The 16,337-nt window shown below is 34.0% G+C and overlaps 3 protein-coding genes and 1 long non-coding RNA gene across 4 annotated transcripts; 3 read left to right on the top strand and 1 right to left on the bottom strand.

Annotated features, from left to right (window-relative positions):
• The first annotated feature begins 305 nt into the window (after positions 1-305).
• Positions 306-2,319, top strand: LOC115440871 (ribose-phosphate pyrophosphokinase 2). Its single transcript, XM_030165365.2, has one exon. It carries the CDS (start codon positions 561-563, stop codon positions 1,584-1,586), a length of 1,026 nt encoding a protein of 341 aa, XP_030021225.1. The 5' UTR covers positions 306-560; the 3' UTR covers positions 1,587-2,319.
• Positions 2,320-5,178: 2,859 nt separating this feature from the next.
• LOC115440884 lies at positions 5,179-7,337 on the top strand. Its single transcript, XR_003938408.2, has 3 exons — positions 5,179-5,781; positions 5,871-6,011; positions 6,796-7,337. It is a non-coding gene; the product is annotated as an uncharacterized LOC115440884 (long non-coding RNA).
• Positions 7,338-9,656: 2,319 nt separating this feature from the next.
• On the bottom strand, positions 9,657-12,931 carry LOC115440893 (60S ribosomal protein L36). The gene is made up of 4 exons (XM_030165392.2): positions 12,829-12,931; positions 12,551-12,674; positions 12,142-12,234; positions 9,657-9,830 (listed from the first exon to the last, which is right to left on the bottom strand). Exons 2-4 carry the CDS (start codon positions 12,671-12,673, stop codon positions 9,678-9,680), a joined length of 369 nt encoding a protein of 122 aa, XP_030021252.1. The 5' UTR covers position 12,674; positions 12,829-12,931; the 3' UTR covers positions 9,657-9,677.
• Positions 12,932-13,180: 249 nt separating this feature from the next.
• On the top strand, positions 13,181-15,768 carry LOC115440894 (myb-like protein V). Its single transcript, XM_030165393.2, has 3 exons — positions 13,181-13,379; positions 13,525-13,686; positions 14,332-15,768. The coding sequence occupies exons 1-3, from the start codon at positions 13,341-13,343 to the stop codon at positions 15,538-15,540; spliced, it is 1,410 nt and encodes a 469-aa protein (XP_030021253.2). The 5' UTR covers positions 13,181-13,340; the 3' UTR covers positions 15,541-15,768.
• Positions 15,769-16,337: the final 569 nt, after the last annotated feature.

The following is a 16,337-nucleotide window of genomic DNA, read 5'->3' as shown; positions in this document are numbered from 1 at the left end:
TACCTTTCTCAAATCTCTATTATCTAGATGGCAGATTCCATTATTATATTCCGTGATATTATAAGGTGTCACATAATATTTTGTTTAAAATGAATAAATAAATTACTGCGGACGTCAATAATTTCATAAATAACTATTATAGCATAAAAAATATTTATTGTTTAGTATTGACTTTCTGTATAACAATAACAATATCTTGGAGCAATTTCAAAACAATATTATTATTGCGTAATTTACATTGAGTCGTTTTTGAACTTGACAACACAGCTCGTAGCCACAATAAAATTGTACAACACGAACAGTTTTTTCATGACATTCTTGACAGGTCAAATCAATTTTGGTAATAAAAAAACGTGCGGCCATACAAGACAAGTGGCGAGGGCAAACGCGGAGCGTGTGAAGTGTGGTCGAGTTGCGAAGCGTGCGTATTTACGGCGCGGCGCAGCGGTCCCCACGTTGCCCCCAGTGTCTTATCATTAATTAGACACACATAAATAGTTCATCTCATTATTATCGGCTCGCATACCGTGAGTGTCGGGACGTTGTCTCGGATAGTGTCGATGAAATCAACGGTAACCTTAGAAGAAGTAGTGAATAGATTAGATCAAGCTCTCCCTCTAACAACAAGGATGCCGAACATCAAGGTCTTCAGCGGTAGCTCGCACCCGGATTTGGCCCAAAAGATCGTCGACCGGCTCGGCATCGATCTGGGCAAAGTGGTAACCAAGAAATTCAGTAACATGGAAACGTGCGTGGAAATCGGCGAGTCGGTTCGTGGCGAGGATGTTTACATCGTGCAGAGCGGCAGCGGCGAGATCAACGACAATCTGATGGAGCTTCTTATTATGATCAACGCTTGTAAAATAGCGTCCGCATCGCGCGTCACCGCCGTCATCCCGTGCTTCCCGTACGCGCGGCAAGACAAGAAGGACAAGAGCCGAGCGCCCATCACTGCCAAACTCGTCGCCAATATCCTGTCCGTGTCTGGAGCGGATCACATTATCACAATGGACCTCCACGCGTCGCAAATCCAAGGATTCTTCGATATACCCGTAGATAACCTCTTCGCTGAGCCCGCCGTGTTGAAATGGATCAAGGAAAATATACCAGACTGGAAAACGAGCATTGTAGTGTCTCCCGATGCGGGTGGCGCCAAGAGAGTGACATCTATCGCGGATCGACTGAATGTAGAATTTGCTCTTATACACAAAGAACGAAAAAAGGCCAATGAAGTTGCATCAATGGTGTTAGTTGGTGATGTTAAGGACCGAACAGCTATCCTGGTTGATGATATGGCAGACACCTGCGGCACTATATGCCATGCTGCAGAGAAATTAATTGAAGCAGGGGCCACAAAGGTCTATGCAATACTAACACATGGTATTTTCTCTGGACCTGCGATTTCGAGGATCAATAATGCATGTTTAGAAGCTGTTGTGGTGACGAACACTATACCGCAGGAGCGGCACATGCAGGAGTGTCCCAAGATCCAGTGCATTGATGTATCCATGATGCTGGCGGAGGCTGTGCGACGTACACACAACGGAGAGTCTGTCTCGTATCTGTTCTCTAATGTTCCATATTAGTTTAATACTTTATGTTTTTACGTTTATATTTAGGTAGGGTTATTCAAAGTATTTCATGTGTCTGAATAAGGAATATATAGTGTGTTGCTAACCATAACAGCAAACACAGATTTGAGCAATATTTAAAAAAAATATATTGTCATGAACAATATAAATTTATGCAATTTCATATATTTTTTTGGAATTGATGCTACACTAGCTGTGCTATATGAATTTACATATTTAAAATATAATCTCAGTTGAAGAAGAGCTTTAAAGGACAAAAACAAACTTGCCTATCATTATTGCAATGTGCTGATCAGGTATGAGGTATCAATTGTACCCCATTTATTTAGTGTCCATTCCAATCTCATGGAATATTATATTTTAACTTTGTTTGCATTTATTTGTATTCACTCTAGATGAAATATACATGTTACAAACACAATGAAAAGACATAGTGCGAGTGAAGAAAACATGAAAGATCATTTTTGATTATTTTAGTTATTAGGTTGTTTATATTTTTCTCTTTGATTTTAGTTTCATAATGGAGTTTGGCTGAATGGCTAATTTGTATTGGCGAATAAACTTCAAATTGTTATATTTTGATATTATTCTACGCTAAAATTTTATGAATTGGCTGCAACAGTGCTTGACAAGCACAAGCCTTGATTGTAAATTGAGAATTAAGCTAATAAATACTGTATATTAGGTGTACGCACTGAAAATAATAAATAACAACTGATTTAACTAACATTGTTTTTAATTTTATAAACTTGTTTATTGAATCTTATGTTGGAATAATGCGTCATGTTTTTTTTGGCGCGTCCAGCAAGAATTGTATTAGGAACCATAGGATTTCCGCATTTTGCGTCTCGTGTTTTCAAAAACGCGAAGCTAATAAATTATTCAAATTATGTAAATATATTCAAAACATCTCTGCCAAATAAACATGAATTAAAATAGTAGGATTATTTATTAATTGTTATATGAAGATTCATTATGCTGGTGTCTTCGAAATAGTAGTGGTGGAACTTTTAAGATTGAATATAATTTATAATAATTATCAGTTTTCATGGAAACAATGTTCTCACACAAAGCGGACGCTTCCAACACCCACGCAAATTAATGTTTTATGGAAAAAAGTACTTCAATTTATCTTAGGTACTTATTGATGAAATGTAAAATAAACTTTGTTAAATTTCCGTTTATCAAACACCAACGTACCTAAACAAAAGACGTAACTCAAGATCAGTCCATTCCACTGATATGGGGACTAGGGTAAACAATAACATGCTTCGGCAATCTATGTATTTTTCCTAAATGGCTGTTGTTACACGACCCCGCCATTATCTGTATGAAAACTTGAACCTAAAGGTCAATTCGACAATGATGTAAATTGTTTGTGGGCGCGTCGATTTGTCAATATTGTCCAAACATGACACTGGTGGGGATAAAATAAACTACAAAGCTGAAGATTTTATAGATTTCCTTAAAACGGAAGAAACGGAAACCCCAAAGCGACATACGAATTAAATCTTGTAAAAATGTATTTCGTTTCACGAATTCATAATGAATATTGTGTTTAGATTATCTACAGTTAAGTTGGATTGAATTTTTTTGTTTCTTTGAGTCGCTCACGTTGCGTAAAAAATATCCAATTACAGTCGAACAGCGATCGTTTGACAGTGTGACACAAATATAGCCCAATTTAGGCTATTCATGCTTGTTGATATCGAGATAACGTGCCTATCTTAAAGCCCAGTATGCCGCAGTAACATAGATAGGTATAATATTGATATCTACATTTAAACTTGCTACAAACTGGCGCTTGGAAGTTTTTCTACGCCTAAACGGGAAAGAAGGTAAACAGTTTACTACGTGTATCACTCGCTAAAATCATTCCTCTAAGAGAGTGCAGAGGCGTACTTAGCGCTTCCGCACTTCGTCGCTCCGTCGTCCATTTTTAATTAAGTAATTTACTATTTAGAGTGACAACTGGTGCAAACGCAGTTGGCGAAGTACTTAATTGTTGATCAATAATGTGAATATTACCTAATAAATGGCTATATAAGATATAAGTTCTGAACACTAAAAAGCTAAGGTGTGAGTGTTGGTTTCCACGGAACTGTTGAGTACTAGGCATATTCAGCAGTAACCTGTAATGCGGTTTTTTAGAATTTAAAAACATAATTTGTTTTATTCGACCTGGAAATCGAACCCATATATTATTACTTATAATACATGAGCCTTAAGCGGCGATAGCCTAGTAGGGTGTGGAACGGACTGCTGGGACGAATGTCCGCAGGTTCAAATCCCTAGGGCACACTAAAATTACACGTATTCTTTATGAATTATCGCTTGTTTTAACGGTGAAGGAAAAAATCTCGAGGAAACCTGATTACTTGAGAAGTTCTCTATAGGAATTTTGAGGGTGTGTGAAGTCCACCATACCGCACTGGCCCAGTCTGGCGGACTACAGCCTAATCAGTTTTATTAGTAGAAGAGGCCCGTGCCCAGCAGTGGTTCAGTATATAATACAAGGCTGATATTATTATTATATGAGCCTACTATATACGTCATGGTGACGCATTATACGAATTAGGAAATAACTACGAGGTAGTATCTAATAAAACAAGTCGCTAATAGAAAAACAATAACAAATGTTTACGGACGCCATAATTATTTTTGTCTTGACGACTATTTTTAACGCGTCGAAGCAAGGTGCTTTCTTTTCAGTTATTTTTAAAGTAATCTTTATTTTTATACTCGCTAATTAGCTGCATTGATCACAAGGACGCGAGGATACACAAAACAATAATAAAATAATTTTACTTATGTAGAAGTCATACGTTATAGAGAAATTGGGTTATATAAGACATTGCAGTAGTTATAAGTAGTAATGTTTTTTTCTACTAATCGAATTACACCGATTTATGAAACAAAGTAAAACTATTCATATAATGTGATGATTTATCTATATATTATTAAGTGGAGAAAAACTTTGTACTGGGGTACCTACCTACCCCTTTTACAGCACATTGCGCGCAAGCTAAGATTTGGCATAAATTTCATATAGATTTGAGGTAAATAAAACATATATGTGTAATAATACTTATGTATTACAAATAAGTATATTAAATTCGACCTCTGGATGATTACTAGTATCTACCTACTAAATAGGTTTACTGTTTTTTATACCTACCTACTAGCTTCTACTCAAATTCTTGTTTAAGGCGATACCTCAAGGTCCATTTTCATACATTTTGTTTCGGCTTTAATCTGGGTATCTAAACAAGTATTGGCAAGTAAAGAATTTAAATTCACGTCTAGTTAGTGATTAGTTCTCGCAGTTGAAAGAAAAACGTAAAAATAATTAATAATCATGGATATTTCGGCCTTTAAAATTTAATATGACGAAATTTTAAAGGCAGAAATATCCATGATTATTAATTATTTTTACATTTTTCTTTCAACTGCGAGAACTAATCACTAACTAGACGTGAATTTAAATTCTTTACTTGCCAATACTTGTTTAGTTACCCAGATTAAAGCCGAAACAAAATGTATGAAAATGGACCTTGAGGTATCGCCTTAACAATAAGAAACTTTATTGTAACCCATACGGAATTTTTATTTAGGAAAAGGGATTTTCAAACGAGCGCAGTCGTAAGTAAAGACGTGTAGTTGCTATTTTTATATAAAAAAATCAGGTAGGTAGTTAAAAATTGTTGCCTACCTGCGGATATCAAAACATTAATAGTTTCTACCTGAGTGACAAAATTTTAGGTATTAAAAAGATTTAAAAACGCTATGCAATGTATGTATAAAGTACTGCCAACTCGTTTCCGTCCACACCAAGATACGAGATTTGGTTGATGCCAAATAATTAAGACTTTATAAACAAGTGTAAAAATAATTCCGCGTTGTAATAGTGAAAGAAACAATGCGAAAATACGGTTTTGAAATAGGTAGTAAGTACCTATTCCGATGATTAGTTAGGTCATAGGACTTTTATTAGGTGTTCGATGACTCAAACAAACCCCCTTTAGAATGTGCCAAAATCACGTTACGAACGTGCCGTGTCGTTTCGTTTTGGTTGCACGAGAGACCAACTCGTGTATTACGCGACAGTATCTGTACCAATCACAATGAAAGAACATGGATCTTCGTGTCGTGGTTTTATACCACATTCTAGAGGGCTACTCTCGCAAAGGTGGTGCATTTGATCTCTCTCAGTTTCTTCGAAATATTTGCTCTACTAAAAACGACTACAAAGCAACATGTTTCTAATTACGATTTCAGCTGCAATCGAAATACCTATACCTGTACTTGCCTACACACCATCCCCAGGATACAGAAGGCCAGCGTGACCCGCATATCTCTTGACTGGCTGACCGCGTGTAATCAAACTTTGAGAATTTAAAGGCCTATAAAATTGTAGAGGTATGAAAAAATCTTAAGACGTATGTATTTATAATGTTATCTTGGAAGCCAGCGATGATTGACATTCACTGCGTGCGTAGGAGGTTACTTCTAAAGATAATAGCGACGTTAAAATTAAAATTAATAGAGCTAGAATAGTCACAGCTGTTCCGTGATATTAAACTATTTATATTGGTAGTGCGTTTTTTGTTAAGAGTTCTTTTTAAGAGTAGATAAGTCGGTACCTACACTTAATTTTCTGGTATAAAAACTTCCTGCTATAACCGGTAAGGTAGGTACCACGTTTTAAGGGTTTTATCCATGTCCATGGCACCTACCAGTATTTCGCGGTTTGTGAGACTTGAGTACCTACATAAAATGTCCTTGGCTACATTTTACTTCGAATTAAAATGCTATAGATGCTGTTTGGCTGCGGAAATGGACGGAGCAGTGGATGTGTATTGTGTATCATAAGACTTGCATACAAAATGTCTGTAGGTACTAGGTACTAAGTAACTATTGTACTATTGTTTTTACCTTATGTATACCTATTGTATTGTACATAATATTATACATTTTCGCACAATTATTACCATTTTAATAAATAATAATACATAATATGCATGTGAGAATATTTTTTTCTACGTTGAAATCCAAACTTGCGACCTATCACTTCTTAAAAATTTGATTTCTTACCAATCCGTGTGAATCGTATACCTGTCTGTAAGTAAGTAAGTAATATGTAATACTATTTCGAAGGATAGGTATTTATATCACTAGTTAATAATGTTAATTTATATTTCAGAACTGCTATGCTGATTAAGGAACAATAAACTTTGAGAGAACTGGAAAATTATAAAGTGTGGAATTGATAAGAAACGCTGTTATGTTCATTTTGTGTTATTATCAGTTTAATTTTAATTTTTCAAATAATTTCAAAAAAGTTTATTCTATCAACTAGTTATATCCTAATTTCCCACTATTGCTTTTTAATTAAAATAGAAAAAAAAATTGTAAAAAAACACTTAGCGGCTAAAACATTACTCAGTTTTAGACTTTCTGCACGTCTACGAAATAGTTTCAACTCGATAAGAAAGCATTCACTGTTTATGCACAAACATATTTTTCTAGAACTTAATATTGTGTATAAAATTAATAGCACTTTTCTTGTTTAAACCCATGGAATATGTTCCTACATATAGTTAGATTATTGATAAGGTTTCATAACCTGTATCAACCTCTATTATATTATTATCATTATAAAACAATCCCTGTCAATGGTAACAGAAAAATTAGGTAATTTATAATATATTGAATTGAATAAATTATATTTATTACAAACTGAAAGGAATGTCTTTAATGCTTGTTTTGCAGATAACAGTGACTAGCCATGTCAGATTGGGCTTATACTCAAATTACTTGACGCAATATGATAGCCTATGCGTGATGCGGCCTCGATAAACCCTTGGCAGCGTCATGATTGAAAGTAAACAGTATCGCAAATATGCACATGCGAACTGATAGTGCTGTCGAGTTATTGATCACTTACTATGTTTACACCCCAGTTATAACTTAATGGTCAAAGCAACAAGGCAATGTGTTACGTCATACAGCCATAAAATTATTAAGTGGCAAACTAGCAAAGAGCTTAGCTGATGGCGTGTGATCGATATTCCCAAAGGTCTATACCAATTACCAGTCTATACTGTAAGCGCTTAGAATAATTGTAGGCAAGTAGGTCCGTTGCCTGCAAATAAAGTAGGAAAATATGATATTATGCTCTCTAACTGAACTCTGTACGGAAAAAAGATCTCGCTATACCGTGTAGGAGTTTTACATAAAAATGTTACTCGCTTTCTAAATGTAATTAACGTTACATATAAATTATACGCTTCTATAATAGATAATAATTAGCCCTTGTTATAACGTTTGATGTCAAAATTTTGACTTGACGCTCTTGCTTTCATAAAAACCAGTTTAAAATATTCTTAATTTTAAATTATATCTTCAATGCTAGGTAAACCTAGCATTGAAGATTTTTGGTAAACCAAAAATATAGTTTTTATCGTTAAAATTTATTTTTAAATCTATATCGCGCCGGGTTCATGGTTTTGCCCTGTAAAATAAATGTAATTCATTGATTGGATTATCTAATATGTTCCCCCTGCGGGTCAATCACATACATAGTTTCATCATCTCTACGATAATAAATACGTAAATAAATCTAGAATACATAGTTATTTATGCGCAAGGTTTATGAGTGACGTGTCTATTTATCTTATAATAAAAATATCAGCCCTGTATTATATACTCGCCCACTGCTGAGCACGGGCCTGCTCTACTACTGAGAGGGATTAGGCTTTAGTCCACCACGCTGGCCTAGTACGGATTGGTAGACTTCACACACCTTCGAAATTCCTATAGAGAACTTCTCAGATGTGCATGTTTCTTCACGATGTTTTCCTTCACCGTTAAAGCGAACGATAAATTCACAAAGAATACACACGATTTTTAGAAAAGTCAGAGGTGTGTGCCCTTGGGATTTGAACCTGCGGACATTCGTCTTGGCAGTCCGTTCCACACCCAATTAGGCTATCGCCGCTTTGTAGTATATATCTATGTAGCTAAGTGTTTTTTTTATTTTTTATTTTGTGAAAAAGACTTATTTTTCCTAACGTTAACACTTATATTGTAGAAGTTTTTGATAGTGTGAACGTGCTGTTTACCCTCTGGAAACACATCCGTAGTCCGAGCCTATTATTTTATTATTGAGGTTTTCTGCTCAGTATCAATCCGGAGTACGGAATTTGAGCTTGTTATGGAAATAGGCACGCCCTCTATCCTATCATAGGATAGAACACAGGCGAAATATAGTTGTATCTCTGATTGTACCTTTGGGGATAAGGGGGTATATTTATTGTTACGCTGTAGTCATAGGAAAAGCGTATAAACGGTTCATCGTTTCCATATATATATATTATAATTCTCTTTGGTTCATCGCGTGTGGTAGGTATTATAATATTATTTTAGATTGAAAGTTAATGTACCTGCCTCCATCTTGTGCATAAAAGCCACAAAAAATATAAGGAAACTGAAGAATCCTTGTTTTATTTACTCCGCGTATACCTAATATTTATCCGCTACGTTTTTGGAATAGCAATAAGTCTAACCGAACTTCAGTATACCTACTCATACTAATTTCAATATGCCAGTCGTGCAATAGCTGGTTTTGAACGGATAGATAGCAGTATGCGGTGCCAGATTGCAAGGATTTTTAACTACTTATCACGAAATTTTTATTAAATTATACGTTTTTGAATTTATAAAATGTCATCTTGACTTTGGTTTGGGTATAATGTGCATTTCGTTTCATTAATTTCATAATAATAAACTTACTAATTGTCGAATATCTGCCTCTCCCGATGTCACAATAAATTGCAACCACTGATAGATACATCCAATAAGAAACATTTTGGTAGATAAAATACCCAAAATTGTTTTTTAATGAAATTATCCGTCAATAAAAAATTACCACTAGTAAATGGTGCGCTGTAAATATATGAAAAAATACTCAAGGTCGTTTGATTGAGTGAGGGCCTTAAATGCCATTGATACCTCCATTCTGCATCACCCTGTATAAAAACCCCTAAGAAATCAAACAGGTCATGTGGTAAACTAGTTTATTGTTCACTTAGTGTGTGTGGTGGCGTGATGCGCCTGGGCGGCTGCCTTCCTCATCTGCGCGAGCACGTTGCTGAGCTCTTCACGCTTCCTCTTGGCGCGGATGTGCGTGCCCAGGCGGCGCTTAAGGAACTTGAGGGCGCGCTTATCTTTCGACACCTAGGGTACAAAAAATAGTGTTTAAAAATCACAAATATGTGAAGCAAATTACAAATTATTTTATTTGAAGTATAATATAGTATAAGTATTGTATGTATAGGTTGGCGACTTTTAAAAATGGTTTAACAAGCCCTGTAGCAGGACCCAATTCTATATAATTTATGGTTGAGCAACTTACATGTGTTACACAATCTGGGAATTGTATAAAAGCAACAAATAAAAGAAAATACTAACTTCATAAACATGACTATGGTAAGATACTAGTTTTATGTTTTCAGTAAATAAAAATAAATGGAGTTTAATGTCCCAAAAAACTCAGGTGACAGAAATATATCTTGGTGCAAGAATCTCAACTCTGCAACCTTCCACATACAACTTGTTCCTTATTATACCAACGCGATGGTTATGGCTCTTGTATGTTACGAGAGAAAATTCTATCAAGGATAAAATGTTATAATATTTTGTATGAATTACTTTGTATTATGAAAATGATTTGAGAGGTATTATCCTTCCATATTTTAAAACAAAGTCCCCGTGTTATGTCTGTCTGATAAACTCAAAGACTACCAAAATATTTTTTATGACAATTGGTATGGAGATAGAGATCTCTGCGACATAGGCTACTTTTTAACCTGGTAAAATATATAGCAGAAATTTTATCCCAGTAAAACTCTTTCACATAGGCTTAGCCTCATACAAAAGTTAGTTTAGGATAAAATCAAAAGTTGGTGAACACATTTACATGTTTGTTAGGAGGAAACATGCAATGTGGACTGTATTATGAATAAAATTTGGTAAAACCATGTCTAGGATGAACATGTAGGTTCCTTTCTATCCTGGAAGAGTGCATAGTGGAACTTTTACTCTGGCCACACCTTCACAGCAGCACGAGCTTGAGCACATAGAATATTATAGTGTGCACAAAAATGTAAATTAATACACTTGCAAATTCCATTATTTTTTCTTAAATCTAAACTTAATACATAAACCTGAAGAGTGTTTGTTTTAATGCACTAATGTCGGGAATTTCTAACACAATTTAGAAATGTTTTTCACGAACAGGAACATACATTAGTCCCAAATTATTAAGGCGATACCTCAAGGTCCATTTTCATACATTTTGTTTCGGCTTTAATCTGGGTAACTAAACAAGTATTGGCAAGTAAAGAATTTAAATTCACGTCTAGTTAGTGATTAGTTCTCGCAGTTGAAAGAAAAACGTAAAAATAATTAATAATCATGGATATTTCGGCCTTTAAAATTTAATATGACGAAATTTTAAAGGCAGAAATATCCATGATTATTAATTATTTTTACATTTTTCTTCAACTGCGAGAACTAATCACTAACTAGACGTGAATTTAAATTCTTTACTTGCCAATACTTGTTTAGTTACCCAGATTAAAGCCGAAACAAAATGTATGAAAATGGACCTTGAGGTATCGCCTTAAGGCTAAAATTTTTATCCTGTGAAAATATTTATCCCAGAAAAACATTTCTATGTGGACAGTCACAAGCAAAAACTAGTTATTTATATGTATGCAATACAAATTACAATTAAAACCACACAGAATTTTATAATACTACTACCAGCACTGGTGATAGTTCTGTACAAAATCTAGTCACAATCTAAAATCTATATATGTTTTAAATACGAAAGTACTATAATTGCTCCCCAGTGTCATTCCCTCTGTTGATCTATATCACATATTGCTGACAGTACCACCCAATGATAGACGTTAAAAATCTCAATATCCTTTTCCAGAACAAAAAGTAGCTCATTAAATCTAAGTCTGTGCCATATTTTATCCAAATCCCTTCAGCATTTGTTTCTAAGATACAAACAGCTTCATATTTACATTAATATATGAGAGTTAGGGCTTCCTTTACATGGTATTTGCTGTTTAACATATAGACAACTGTATTCAGTATAGACACATTGGGTGTATGCCTTTGTTTACCATTTATTTGGAAGCTTGACATAACGTTTGTTCACTTTATATTATATTGCTTATTTCTTATAGGCTTCTATGAAAAATTGGCTATCCAACACAAAAATAAAAATCAAACCTGAGATTAGTGTGTTCAAAAAAACTCTAGCTTTATATAATAGTATAGATTCGACAATTGATATTTATTCCAATATCATGCAACAGGCCCTAAGTATTAAAAAGACAAAAAATGTGCAGTTAAATACTAGAATATTACTTTTCAATTACTGGGCATTAAATCTCATCAGTTTAGTCACATCTAACTACCAGTAAACAGCATGAAAATACAGCGATAATTCAGTTTATACAAATATTATTACCTTCAACAACTCCATAGCTCTCTTCTCATACTGTGCGTGTCCTACAACCTCGCGGACGAGGTCTCGAACGAATTTCGAGTGCTTGGTTTGCAGCTGAAACGGAAAAAAACGCACATAAATATACAGCACTGGGCGATTTCCAGAGGGGACTAAATATATGTAAATTGTAAGCCATTTCCCATACATATAACTAAGACCATAAGTAACAGCGTTATAGGAAAACAAAATGTCTAAGTTAATAGACTGAGAATTTAAAGTAGGCTAGTTGAAATATTAAGTTATTTGACTGAAAACTAAAACTACGGCTATTATTTAATACATAACTACGGATAATGTTGGAAACAATGCAAAGCACAAAGATAAGTAACAAAACATAACCTAAAAATATTAATTTCTAGAGAATACTTACACCCTTTAGCCTGGCTGGCCTGATTTTGATGGCCTTGTCTGTGATGCCTTTTCTGCCGGCAGATATTTTAGTGGTTTTGTGGCCCTTTCGCAGACCAACTGCGATCTCAAACCGGGGAGCCATGCTGAAATATCAAATACACAAACTATAAACGGCGAAATCAATACACAGTCAGTTCATTTAATTTCTCCAGCTTCAGATTGATAAACTTATATTCTTTGAAATAAACGGATTGAACGGATAAAATCTAATTTATTTTTCAAAAATTATTTACGTACATTTCGGATTGACAGATCCGACCAAAGAGAATATTTTATATTTTTGTTTTTACTTCAATGTCATATTTTCCTTGTCTATGGTCAATACAGATGAAAAATTAAACTAAATGACTAAGGCAGATCTACGCGAAAAGGTTCTCCTTTTATGCCGAATTCAAATTATTTGTAATTTATAATTACTGGATAACGCGATAAATTATATTATAGTAATATAATATAATTTATCGCCTCGATTGATTAAATTTCATTTTACCTACCCACTTTTATATTCCTCTGTCAAGTCTGTGAAATATCTTTTTCAACATTTGACATGTTAACTTACGATCACTGTAAGATTATAAAAGAGATTTCCAATTCCAATTTGAATCCTTTCAATTTTTATTTATTATCTTTAGTGTGAACTGTCAATTTGACAACTGACAGTTTACACATGTACCTTCCCCCGTGTCCTCCCCGCTTTGACTAAAAATAACCTAAAATTTATGAATAAATAAAGGATTTAATAAATTAAAATGGAAGTTGGGGCTGTAAAGCAAGCATTTAACAATGAGGTAATTATAGACGACATTATATGTAACCTAGTACATAGTATAAACAAATGTCGCGAATCCTTTACAAAGATTTACTATTCCTTATCATTTTAAGTATTTACCGTCGATAATTATATCTTTACATGATATTCTGTACTTATTCCAGCTTATACTGTTAAAGAAAAATTTGAACCAAGCCAGAACGCAGGTAATACATAAGCTGACAAGAAAAGCCAAGACTCTTACAGAAAAGAAGGCTCCAGATACTTTAAAAGAGAAACTAAAGAGAAAAGCGGAATCTGCTATAAATGAAGTCTTAATATTGAAGGTAATTAATATAATAAACAAGTTTGAAAACTTTGAAACATGTGAATGATTCAAGTTGTATCTGCCGGAAGTAAGATGTGATTTATGGATAGTTTATGACAACCTATACATTCAGTTACCCATGTTTCCATTTCTGTCGGTATATAACTCTAACTCTTATGTACCTAGTATAATAATTAATGCAAAATTTTTATCTACAATAATATAATAACTTTTTTGCATAGCAAAGCATTACACCAATTCTTAATGTTAATGAAAAAGTAAAAAATTATTCAGATTTACTTAATTTCATTATGATTTCTGATTTTAAATAAAGATTGGTCTTATGATTTCTTATGTTTATACAAAGGTTTACAATATTGACATAAAACTATTTTTCGTTTTTTATAATTGTTGTTGGTTCAAAGACTTTGTAGTGTTCATGGTCATGGTCCAAGAAGGCTGCAAAGTCTTTGAAATGTCATGTGAAAATTATTAAAAAAACCCTGATATATAGATAATATTTCCAGTATGTTAAATATTTTGACATAAGTTAATGCAATGCAAACATTAATATATGTTGACTTAAAATCTGTACTAAAAGCTGCAGTCAAAAGCTAGTAAACTATAAATACAATACATAACCAAAACTTATTTATATTTACAGAAAATAAAAGTCAAGGACTTGGCACAGTTTATGATAACCCATCAAGGTGAACTAAAGGATTATTTAAACAGGCCCAATGTGGACCACAATAAAGCATGTGCCAGACTACTCCTACACAAAGCATTGCAAGAAAAGTACAAACACATCAGAGGAAGATTTGCAAAGGTACCAATTAGAGATCTATTTATGTCTAGACAAGAAAGATTAAAACTGAAAAAAGAGGCAAAAGAAAAGCAGAAGAGTAAACAAAGAGGAAAGAATGGGAAAGTTGTTAACGCAGAAGGTGATTGGGATGTTGAAGATATTAAAATGAGTGATAAAAAGGTAATGATGGATGGAGATAATGACATTGAAACTGAAAAGATGTTTTCTGATGAAGGCAATGATTTTGAAATGGATGATGATTCAGATAATGAACAAAGTAGAGGCAAAGCCTTACTAGGTGATGCAGATTCTGCAGATGAACAAGGAAGTCAAGAAAGTGACGAAAGACATCAGGATAGTGAGGAAGATGAGGTTGGTGATGGTAATGATAGTGACAGTTGTGATGATAATAATGAAGACAAAAAGTCAAGTTTGGGTAATTTTGTTAAACTAAAACCAGAACTATCTAAAAATATTCAAGTTAAAGACAAAAATACTGATTTAGATAGTAAAAACATTGTGAAACGAAATAAAGTCCCACTACCAGTAAAAAAATCAGAGAAGAAAAAAGATGTTAACAAGAACAAAAATCTTAATGAGAAGTTACTTCAAAGGAAATTCAAGAAAGGTGAAGATGAAGCTCCCGTGGCACAAAATAAAGTTGTAGATCCCTTCTTTATTACATCTACAGGAGAAAACTATATGTCAGTAGCAGAACCCAGACAACCTGATGAGGTTAAAGAAATACATAAACAGGGTAACAGAAAGTTAAGAAGAGCTGCAATGTTTGGTCATGTACCAAAAATAAAACCAAAAGAGAATTATGATGACTCCAGATTTAGACAGAATGATGATAGGGGCAATTTTAGAAGTAAATTCAATGACAAAGAAGATAAAAAGTTTAATAATAAGGGTAATTTTAATGATAGAAAGTTTGATAATAATAGGAATTTTAATTCTAAAAAAGACGAACCTGAGAAATTGCATCCATCTTGGGAAGCAAAGAAGAAAAAGTCTGGCATTTTACCTTTCGAAGGAAAGAAGATTGTATTTGATGAAAGTTGATGTAATTAAATATTATTTTTATAATTTGTGTTTCATGTGTACATCTTCTATTTGAGGGTACAGGCAGACTCACCAGAGTAATTATTGTATGGCAGTATGGTGAAAAATAATAAATTGGTTTACACTAAATGTAATAATACTATGCTGCTGTTAGAAAATAACTTAAGTTGCTCTAGACGGCATTTCCAATGTGTGGTATTTAAAAAATAAAAAAAAATTAATTCGCGATTTAATTTTTTTTTATTCCTGTTATTCTAACATATTCTATCAATTGCCATAATATTAGTACTTATCTTAAAATTAGATTGCCTTGCTGGCGTAATTGTATCATGTGCGGTAGGACTATCGTGTTGAGGTTTCATTCTCTGTGTTTCAATCCTGGGTCAGGCAAAGTCATATAGCCTTTTTCTAGTCTAGTAGATTTGAGGATAGGCTCGCTCTTTATTACATTACAAGATGTAATACACACAGTGAAAAGTAGGTGCACCTGTCCTGCCTCTACCTACCCTTATATAAATATGTACTATCCCGCTGCAAGACATTCCAGTCTACTGAGAGTTCGAGGCCTAAATCCACCACGCTGGCTTAGTGCGGGTTGACAGACTTCACATATCATTGCAATTCTTATGAAGAACTTCTGAGGCATGCAGGTTTCTTCGCTATGTTTTCCTCCATTATTAGAACAAGCGAAAATTTACAAAGAATACACACATATTTTTTAAAGATGAGGCGCACGCGCTTGTCTTTTGAACCTGTGGACTTTCGTCACGGCAGCCTGTTTTACTCCCAACTAAGCT

This window comes from Manduca sexta, chromosome 8 (genome assembly GCF_014839805.1).
Source record: "Manduca sexta isolate Smith_Timp_Sample1 chromosome 8, JHU_Msex_v1.0, whole genome shotgun sequence".
Taxonomy (NCBI): Eukaryota; Metazoa; Arthropoda; class Insecta; order Lepidoptera; family Sphingidae; genus Manduca; species Manduca sexta.
Note: the sequence above shows the minus strand (reverse complement) of the source record. Positions and strands in the feature narration are given on the sequence as shown.

What these genes read in the sequence shown, in the direction of transcription:
- LOC115440871 (XM_030165365.2), top strand. Translation starts at nt 561, where the DNA reads ATGAAATCAACGGTAACCTTAGAAGAAGTAGTGAATAGATTAGATCAA.
- LOC115440893 (XM_030165392.2), bottom strand. Translation starts at nt 12,673, where the DNA reads ATGGCTCCCCGGTTTGAGATCGCAGTTGGTCTGCGAAAGGGCCACAAA. An exon ending in GGCCAGCCAGGCTAAAGGGT is followed by an intron (nt 12,235 to 12,550) that starts GTAAGTATTCTC and finishes TTTCCGTTTCAG; the next exon opens with CTGCAAACCAAGCACTCGAA. An exon ending in GAGCTATGGAGTTGTTGAAG is followed by an intron (nt 9,831 to 12,141) that starts GTAATAATATTT and finishes TTTGTACCCTAG; the next exon opens with GTGTCGAAAGATAAGCGCGC.
- LOC115440894 (XM_030165393.2), top strand. Translation starts at nt 13,341, where the DNA reads ATGGAAGTTGGGGCTGTAAAGCAAGCATTTAACAATGAG. An exon ending in AGCAAGCATTTAACAATGAG is followed by an intron (nt 13,380 to 13,524) that starts GTAATTATAGAC and finishes TACTTATTCCAG; the next exon opens with CTTATACTGTTAAAGAAAAA. An exon ending in ATGAAGTCTTAATATTGAAG is followed by an intron (nt 13,687 to 14,331) that starts GTAATTAATATA and finishes TTATATTTACAG; the next exon opens with AAAATAAAAGTCAAGGACTT.